The 9,690-nt window shown below is 36.7% G+C and overlaps 1 protein-coding gene across 3 annotated transcripts; it reads right to left on the reverse strand.

Moving 5' to 3' along the window:
* Positions 1-626: 626 nt before the first annotated feature.
* Positions 627-6,744, reverse strand: LOC113287370 (BTB/POZ domain-containing protein NPY2-like). Of its 3 annotated transcripts, XM_026536115.1 has the most exons (6): positions 6,472-6,744; positions 5,492-5,562; positions 4,708-4,865; positions 3,058-3,127; positions 1,796-2,965; positions 627-1,632 (listed from the first exon to the last, which is right to left on the reverse strand). In XM_026536115.1, exons 3-6 carry the CDS (start codon positions 4,767-4,769, stop codon positions 1,057-1,059), a joined length of 1,878 nt encoding a protein of 625 aa, XP_026391900.1. In that variant the 5' UTR covers positions 4,770-4,865; positions 5,492-5,562; positions 6,472-6,744; the 3' UTR covers positions 627-1,056. The 3 variants fall into 3 exon arrangements, with proteins under 3 accessions (XP_026391900.1, XP_026391891.1, XP_026391897.1); XM_026536106.1 differs by having other exon boundaries at positions 4,708-5,562; positions 6,472-6,743; XM_026536112.1 differs by lacking the exon at positions 6,472-6,744 and adding an exon at positions 5,846-6,022 and having other exon boundaries at positions 4,708-5,562.
* Positions 6,745-9,690: the final 2,946 nt, after the last annotated feature.

Genomic DNA, 9,690 nt, shown 5'->3' on the forward strand with positions numbered 1-9,690 from the left:
TGACGGCTGAAAATTTCACCTGACATTATCTTGTCAGAGACAAATTTGAAACATGGAAGTGGCATTCCTTCTTATACTTTTATGCTTAGAAGTGTGCATACTGTCTACTCTCTTTATGTGAGATTAGAGCTTCTAAAATGGGATCCTTTCCTCAATGTTACTTCATCGTATATTATACGTTTCCCAACTCTTGCAACTTAGTACAGCGCAAAATTTTCGGTTTCAAAACAAGGAAAGGTTATTCTGTCGTTTGGTTTGCGACTATTTGGGTGCTTCATGTAATTGATCTTGTAACCACACCAGCTCCCTTGAGTTATTTTCATATTTTGCATTGTTCCTGTTGAAATTCCAAGTATCATTTGCATAAATCACTTCGTGGTGAAGTTGCCACAGGAATGCAATATTGAGAATGTGCGCAACAGGAGTTCAAGAGTACGCAGTGTAGTGATTAGCAGCACTCGTGCAGCTCAGTTTCATCACTTGCATTGCTGCTCTCAAATTTTTATATATGCCCTGTTTCATCAGCTCAGATAGATGTTTGTGCAGATTCAAGCAATCTAAACACATTTCAGACAGTAAATGATCAAGATGAGCATTGGGGTCAGGTATCCAAGAGAAGAATTCAGTTCTGAGACTAGCAAGCATTCCATTATTTATTTCATCAACTTCTTTTTTTCTTTCCGAGTTAATCTAGCCAGAGCCTTACAAAATAAACAAGATAAAAGAAGGGAAGCCTAAGCAAAAAGTTAAAAAAATCCATAGTGTGTGGCATTTCCTTATGGTACAGCGCAAAAACTAGATAATACTCAGAACCCAACCAAAAAGAGCAAAAGAAACTAAAAGAAAAGACTAAGAAGAACAATAAGACCTTACTAGCAATCAAATACCATAGCTCTTCAGCTTTTCATAGTTCCATTTTGCTCATAAGCCCCAAGAAATGCATTCTTCCATTTCATGTTCTACGTCAAGTGACAGGAATATACCAGCGGTGCCTACTTACTTCCTACTGTCAAAATAAGAGAGAGAGAGAGACTATTACCAACCCTTAACTCTCTACTACGAGACTGAACGTCTTCTGCTTCGTGAAGGTGTGGACTTTGATTCCTCAGGATGAGCAGAAGAACCAGCAGGACTATCCGATGTATCAGAGCTGCTATTTTCATCGCGTGTTCCCTTGGTTGAGAAAAGTTTGGAAAATAACTTTTTCGACTTGAGTATGCCCTTCACTTTACTTACAGCTGCTCTTTCAACACTATTGGCATCATCTTCGTTCTTAAGATTTCTACCACCTAACCGCAACGTAGCGAGCTCCCCTTTAAGAGCTCTCAGCTCTTCTGTGGTTGGGACAGAATCCCAATCTTCTTCGGTGTTTGTAGTTGTGGACCTTGAACTTCCATGGGAACCATTTTCTCTTGGAAGTAGTGCCCTAAGATTTCCAGGGAGATCAGATGTTGCGCCGCCAGTAGGAGATGTTGAAGCCCTGACCTGCTCAAAGAAGAGAACTTGCACGACAACTCGCAAGGGAAGGCGCTCATTCTGCACCGCATGTGCACAGGCATCTACTGATAACTTCTTGCAGTCCATCAACCTGCAGATCCTTTTCCTATCACTTTTGCTCAACCCAGGATGCTCCTGCACGAAGAAAGAAAACACACACACACACTGAATTAGAAAAATGGGTTGGTAGAGGTATCACTAAGTTTGATTGCCGTCTTAGCTTCGGCAAAATCAAGGAAGTTGGAATGGTTTAACATGAGATGACAAATTCAGGAACAAAAACAAAATAGAAGATTACCTTTAGAAACATGTCAATGGCACGGTAGAGTCCATCGTGAGTTGGCCTTGAGAAGCTTGATACCATTTCCGCAAGGTTGACGAATTTCGAGAAAGGAAGATGATGGTCCCTGGCTATTTCTGCAAGGTATCCATCAACCAGCTTCACCACAATGAGTTTAGAAGCTTCTGATATAAACCTAGGGCTTCTAATCTCCAGTACTTCGTCATTCAGATCCGAGTCTATTGAATTCTGTTCTTGCATTACAAATTCCGCCAATATGCTTTGTACTGCATCCACATCATACATCATAGCTTCCCCGGCAGGTGCAGGAATTAACAGATCATTAACTGAAGCTTCGTCCAGCTTTAGCCCTATTCTTTTAATAAGTTCTCGCTTTGCATTTTCTCCACAATCAAGTTGTGTTGCCACTTTTAAGAGCTTGAGTAGGAAACTACAGGAAACACTTCCTTTTTCTTTTGGTAACAGCCAAATAATAGTATCTACCAAAGATCGATTCTTTATAGTATCGCCACCCTGGATCACGCCCTTGCTGAAACCTGGTAGCCTTCTTAGTGCATATGCTTTCAGGGCTTCTCCTATAACATCACCCTGAGTTTTCCCTTTGTTTCTAATGGTCACTATAACTCGCTTGTAGAATTCTAGTTCCAGTTCAGACAGGTCCTCGACCCACCAATCCTTCGGGACCGAGGGAGGTTTCGTGACAACACCATTCCATTGTGGGTCTGTCCTGTTTTCTGATGGGAGTTTTTTCCGGTTATAAGTGTAGGACCATTCTACTCTGGAAGTATCGATAGAGGCCTTGGAAGCTATGGAATCGATGCAACGGCTGACCACCTTCAGCTCCTCACACCAGGGAATCAGAGACTTTGTTGTCTGAAGAACAATGATAGAGTCTTTCCAGCTGCAGAAGATACTAGAACTAAGGAAGACTTCGATTTTGTAAATGAGGTTCCCTTTGTCAACAGTCTCATGCATCTCTAAATATTCTGCTGCACAGCGAGCTGCGACAACATTGTACGCGTTTAAGGTAACAGTCATGCCATAACAGAACTTGGCGCAGATCTCAAAAGCAGCAGGTCCTCCAGGCATTTCAGAGATGTGTACTTCATCATTGGTTTCTTCAGTAACCAATTTCTGCAAGCGGGCGCTCTTGGATAATAAAGGAAACTGCAGCAAAATCATTTTTTGAGTAAATATACATACAATTATTTACAGCGGCTATATTCATACTCAACTTCATTAACAATATAAGGGCATACCTTGTGTAGATAAAACTTGACATCCCCTACATTAACAATGATGTCGGTTGCCAACTCAGCTGCCACGTACCTGCAGTTTTGCAATTTACCATCAATCATTTGTGAGAAAAAATACTGAAGCTAGTAGTATATTCATGCTCAACTTTGCATGTTATTCACATGACCGTGATAATACACAAAGCATTCCTACTATTAGGATATAACATTATCATTAAAGTTGACCGAGTCTAGAAATAGCAACATGTAGCATTGAAGGAACAGTAAATTGTGAAAGTTGTGAAGCTCATGTTACAATTTACAAGCATTTAGCAAAATGAACATATGAAAAGTCACCGAGTATGAGTCTCGGCTTGACTCCTACTTAAATGGTAAATTAAATAAGCTTGAGCATAATAACCACATGGCATCACTATCTCATACTAACCCGATCGTGGAAACAAATATAGTAATTAAATAGGGAAGGAAAGTGTGTTCTACACGTAAGTAAGACTGAGTTAACTAACTACTTCTAATTAACAAAAATAAGCGGAATTCAAATTATTTACGAGAATTTACAGGATTTTACGGCAGTTGTCAAGTTCAATGTTACTAAAAGACAAAATAGTTGAAGCCAATTTTATCGATCAGTGATACAACGTATATTGTTTACAGCACTCAGAAATTGGATACCATAAGGTTGTGAAGTAACAAATATAGGTTCATATGGTGAACCAAAATGAGAACAAAACTTCTTTTCAATGGTGAACCAAAACAAAACACCCATAACATCAGAATATGCTTGCAGTAACAAATATAGGTTCATATGTTTATGATAGTGGCAAATTGCGATAACCTAACACTATCTCAAAGAAATGGACAAGCAGAAAATTATACATAAAGCAACTTCTTCAACCCAAAGGAAATTCTCGACCAACATTCAAACGAATCCCGAACCACACATAGCACTCAAAAATATTCGCAAATCTGATGAATACCTTAACCATATCTACGATAACATCTCATTATCTGGAGGGTGAAAATTATTTTTTTGTTTACCAAGGAAACAAATGAAAATGGTGATTGAGACAATTGGAAAAAAAAAAGGAAGTTCTGTACACATCAACATTTTTAAGTATGGGAATGGATCACAACTAAACAAATTTCACAAACAAAAACGCCCATCCCTGAAATTAGTGTCGAAATGGCCCACCACCACCAAGCTTCAAAGAAGAATATAAGTACACTGATAAGAACACAGGCAAGTTTCTCACATTGGGACCAAAACAGCTTGTAAACTAAGTTATGTGCACAACACTTTCGGCCGGGTATGCAGGACCAACACAAAACCAGGGGGACCAGGACCACACTAAAAATCCATCATCCATTATCCTAGAGCAACTTAAACAAACCCTAATCAGACAGTACTTAACCATCACCAGCTACCTAACATGAGAGAGCTAGCTAGCTCACTAGTTTCAGCTTCATATTGGTACATCAATCAAGCTGTATAGAAATAAATGCTTCAGATTTAAACCCCTACCCCCCACAAATTTTAGATTTATCAAAACAAACAAAGATGATGCAAAATCCAAACAGATAACGAAAACCCCCAAATTAAAGACTAGTGATTTAACTGAATCATAAACAGGTTATTAGAGAAGAAGATCTTACCTGACATTATTACTATCTGTTTTGAAGGAATCAGGCTTTGATCCAAGTTTCATGAACTTCATCTTGACAATATGTAAAGATCTGAACTTTTTCTTTCCCCCTTTCTTCTTGTTGTTCTAAATACTGACTAAAATACTACTACCCCAATAGCACATCACCTTTGAAAACACCCAAACAAACATAACCCAATAAAGTGAAGAAAAAAAAGAGAAAAAAAAAACACCTAAAAACTTTTTTCTGAATGTGAAAACAAACACTGGTATTGTGAGATTCAAGTGTAGAAGAAGTGATCAAAAGAGAAGAGATTTATGATTATGAAGATGGAATCTTTTGAATCAACCAAGACAGGAGAAAGGACTAGATAATTAAAATGAAAGAGAAAGAAAAGAGAAGAGTAATAAAATGAAGATGGTCTGTGAAACAAAGAAAAAAGAAAAGAAAAAAAACCAAACTTTATTTTCTAAATAAGAGATGAAGAAGAGTTCTCTTCAATGGCAAGAGACCTTAAGAAGAGATTGTTTCCTTTGTATATGGCAGCTCCCATGGAGCACGGGCTTACTCAGTTACCTCAGGAGACATTGCCAACAGAGACTCACTACTTAAACTAATTATCAAACCAGCAAAATTAAAAAAGAAAAACCCTCTATTTGTTTATTTCCTTAAAGAAAAGGGGGAAGAGGAGGAGGGTCTTTTAAAAGCTTCACAAACTAAAAGACCCACCACCAAGATCTCACTAACACAATCTCTAAAACTTGAGGAGGAGGAGGAGGAGGGTCTTTTATACCCTTGAGAATCCAAAGTCAGTTGTTTTGTTTATACATTTTTCTTCATTCATAGTTGTTTGCCGTTTAAGACCTGCAACCAAAAACAGCATATCTTGGTATTAGTTGAATAGATGGAAAAAAACAAGTACTACTAGTAAATTTATAGACAGACAATAAGCATTTTCTTCTTTATTTTTATAAGATCAAAAAAAACAGAGTGAACAACAAAATCACTCAAAGAACAGAGGAAATCTATCCCCCAAAAAAAATCAGCTATGAGGGAAAAATTGGAATATAATCTATTTACTTAAAATAACTTAGAAAGTGTCAAATCAGACACAAAGGGGTATTAGAAAATTTAGAACAAAACGCACCCATCAAAAAACTTGTTGTGTTTGATCATCTCATCAAAAAAAGAAAAAGAAAAATTGTTGTTTTAAGACAAACCCCAAAAAACACTCCCCGTTATCCATCCCCCAGTACCCAAAAATCATCTTAATCCCATTCTAATTATCCAAACCCACATAAAATCTAACAAAACCAACAGTATTATAACATGCAATCAAACCCCAATTTCATTTGATCATCTCAGAAAAAAGAACAAAAAGGTCTTTCCTTTCTCACACCACACATGTCCTAATAATCCTTCCTTCCCAGACCTCCAATTTTGCTAGCTATTTCAGTAGAGTTGAATTGAGAGACAGTGTACTAGTAGTGGGCATTAACACTGTAGACACTCACAAACCTAAAAACAAAAAACAACCACTTTCCCCTATGAAGAAAACTCGAAAACCACACATTTTTATCTCATCTTCTCAACACCCCCCAACATAAAGATTGAGCTTCCAACCAAAACTCAAAAACCCATGCTCAGAATGTTCCCCCTACCCCTCTCTTCAAAATCAGCACCACCATTATATACTCCTACCCTTGAATTTTCTCACCTAAAAAAACAAACAGAAGAAAATACAAAAACAAACACAAACATCCAAATTCTTACATGATATATATTCTTATGTTCCTCTTCCTCTTGAGTAGTACTGAAACAGCAAAATAAAAAGAAAAAGAAGCTTTTGAGTTGATTTTTAGTTGGTTTGGTTGGTTCTTCTCTCTATTACTTACACTCATGAAATCTCTTTCAGCACTCCATTTTTTTTCAATCTCTTTCTTTCTTTTATGTCTCTCTGTGTGTTGCTGCAGTATTTACAGCTCTACAAGCACAGTAAAGCACGCCAATCTGACAACACAACACTGTGGAGAAAAAGCCCTTTTGGTTTTTTGGTTTTGGTCACTCCATTTTCTTTTATTTTAACTATTCACTGATTGACTATAATACCCCTCTAAATTCTTTATCTTCTTCTAGTTGTTTTGATTGAAGAAAGAAAACGACTCATCTATCCCTCTCGTACTTTGATAATAATGCTATCCAACACTTGCTCTTTTTGGGCAAGTAAAATAATTATTATCAATACTATAAAAAAATTAATTTACAAGTCAAAAACTAATGGAAAAAATCCTGATATTTTATCAAATTATGGAGACCTCGAGAGAGGAATTTGTTGAATGTTGACTATCTAGTCTATCTTCTTCATATCTCGTTCGGGTTTGACTCTTTAATTTTGTATCTTCTACTAGAAGTGAAGAATTTTTATGGTAATTTGCTTTTTGACCATCATTTCCTTTCCGATCATTGTAATATTTGGTGTTGTTCTTGAAGTAATGAAGTTGCAAGCTTCTTCAGTTACTGTTCCTAATGCGGCCTAATTGTAGTTTCTGGCTTTGGTTTCTGCTGCGGTCCTGGAAGGTGGTACCAGTGACTACTCTATGCCTTAATTGCTAAACAGCGATGAATACCCATATCAGCTAACTAGTCATTTCAGCATTTTGTTTATCTTGCTGGCACATTCAAAATGGAATTGCTCCACCGAGAACGTTTGTAATTTAGTTAATAGCGCGTTTGGATATAAATCTGCTTTTGACTTTTGTTTTTTCAGAAGTCAAAGTCAGAAACAAAACTATTTTCATCACAAAATTAACTTTTCGACTTGTATAAATCGTTTTGAAATTTGACAGTCAAACTCACTTCTAACTTTTCGACTTCCAGAAATCAAAAAAATGCTTCTGATGTGCTACCCAAACATGTTATAAGTATTTATTTATTTTTTTGTCTAGCCAAGAAAAAGGTTAAAAAGCTGCATACAGGTATCAACCATGTTTGGATCTTGGCCAATAAGCTTATTGTGGCTATTGAACACCCCGATTCAATAACATTTTTCCTTGGCCTTTGGTACAGTATTAAAAAACAATATGTAGTGGTAGCTGATTCATACACGTAGTCATGAGTTTGGCAATAAGCAGCATCGGCTAATGAGAGATGAAATTTGCATGATTCAATTTAAAACTGCGCATTTCAACTGCAATAACGGGCATCATTTTAAATGGATGATTTTACAACTACACCCCAAACAGCTTGTCATCCCCTTCATCTTATCCTGATCATCTTTTATTCCTTAAACTTGACATCTATCTTCCCAATGTCGCCTAAAACAAGAATAAATAAAAGTAGATAACGGTATTTTAATCACTTTTAGGGATCTCCTATGCTCTACGGTGCTACATAGTTTGTAATTGCCAACCATCCCTTTTTTTTTGAATTTTATCTACTACTAGTTAGGCTAGTATTGCCATTAATGGAGAAACCCTTAAGTTAGGCGATTCGACCAAGACCTAAACTTACCCTGCCCACACAAAATAATATATATGTTCACATTGTTCCACAAGTTCCAGTTCACAGCACTGGATATGAACCTACACATTGTAGGGTAATTCAAATTGTTTAACAAGATAAGCCATTCTGAGTAGCCCACATTCATATTATGTGCATTAAAGAAAAACCAAATCTTGCACGCATCTAAAAGAGGGGTTGGCTTGATAAGAGTGCGGGCATTCAAGAAGTCTAAATGGTGTGTGAGGTGGAGAGTAAAATTATTGCACTTAGTTATCAAATTCCACGGAGGATATCAGTCTAGTGGAATCTAGAGGATAACGTTGATTTATCTTGTATAAATTTAATAATCTTACGAAGAATTTGGAAACCCCTGTAATTGTCTTGATCGCTAGATAGATGAAAATAGCTAATACATGTTATTTTACGGTCGAGAATGAATATCCTCAATTTCGTGGACGATATTGTTGACACAACAACAGAGTAGGTCAAGCAGGGTCTTACTAGTATTTCCTCAGTTATTTTTCAATAGGCCAGTTTGTTTTTTGAGAAAATTAAGGAAATTAAGAGAACTAATTATTGAAAGTGGTCCTCTAGACACTTGTCAATAAAAGAAGTGAAGTGAAATGGTCCCCACGACACTTGTCAGCCAAAGAAATAAGTGAAATGGTCCACATAACACTCGTCATCAAAAAAAGTTAAAAGAAAAGTGGTCCCAGAAAATTAAAGTAACATTTTATTTTCCCAATTAGAAAACTGGTCTATTTTTTTAAAATATTTATTTATAGAAACTGACTATTAAAAAGTAACGGAGGGAGCAGTAGAAATGAGAGATTGCAAATGGCACTCCTGCTGCCCGGCTAGTTGGATTAGGAATGATAAAGAAGATCTTATCCCTTAGAAATGGGGATTGGAAATGTAGCTATTGGCAATGATGGTGGTGCCATGAAATGACATTTTATTAGTCAAGGATGAATTTGTGGTTTTGGAGGGAGTCTCTTTTCTACTACTTTTTGAAGCTAAGATGATGAAATGTCATACTCAAAAAGAAGCTTTGGATGTCCTACATGTTTTCTTTTTTACTCTCAAGATGACCCTTTTAGAATCCCATATCGAACCACCTCACATATAAATACATGACCACTGGGGGAAAAGATGTTGATCTTTTAGTAGGTGTATGTCCCATATGTTTAGCGGTTTGGCCTATCTATATGTTAACATTGTTGAATTGAATCTTTCTCAATCTATATATTTCTGGTTTTGTTGCTAAGCTTAGGTCGTTCGGTTGTGTTGCACAAATTTGTATCCACATTTCTTTGTTCTTGTTGGGTTTTAGGTGTGATGAACAACCGTGCCACACAGAGTTTCTGGTAACCAATATCTTCGTGTCACCACTCTAATCTCACGATTACTGATTTTTTTCGATGTTTTCAGATAGTTTTAAACAAAATGCAAAAAATTGCATGAAAAATTAGAGTGACGTTGCCTTTTTCC

This window comes from Papaver somniferum, chromosome 1, assembly GCF_003573695.1.
Source record: "Papaver somniferum cultivar HN1 chromosome 1, ASM357369v1, whole genome shotgun sequence".
NCBI classification, from domain to species: Eukaryota; Viridiplantae; Streptophyta; class Magnoliopsida; order Ranunculales; family Papaveraceae; genus Papaver; species Papaver somniferum.

Bases quoted from the DNA above. Each gene is read 5' to 3' on its own strand.
- LOC113287370 (XM_026536115.1), bottom strand. From the start codon at position 4,769: ATGAAGTTCATGAAACTTGGATCAAAGCCTGATTCCTTCAAAACAGAT. The intron at 3,128-4,707 runs GTAAGATCTTCT...GCAAAACTGCAG, and splicing joins ACAGATAGTAATAATGTCAG to GTACGTGGCAGCTGAGTTGG. The intron at 2,966-3,057 runs GTATGCCCTTAT...ATTTTGCTGCAG, and splicing joins TCAAGTTTTATCTACACAAG to TTTCCTTTATTATCCAAGAG.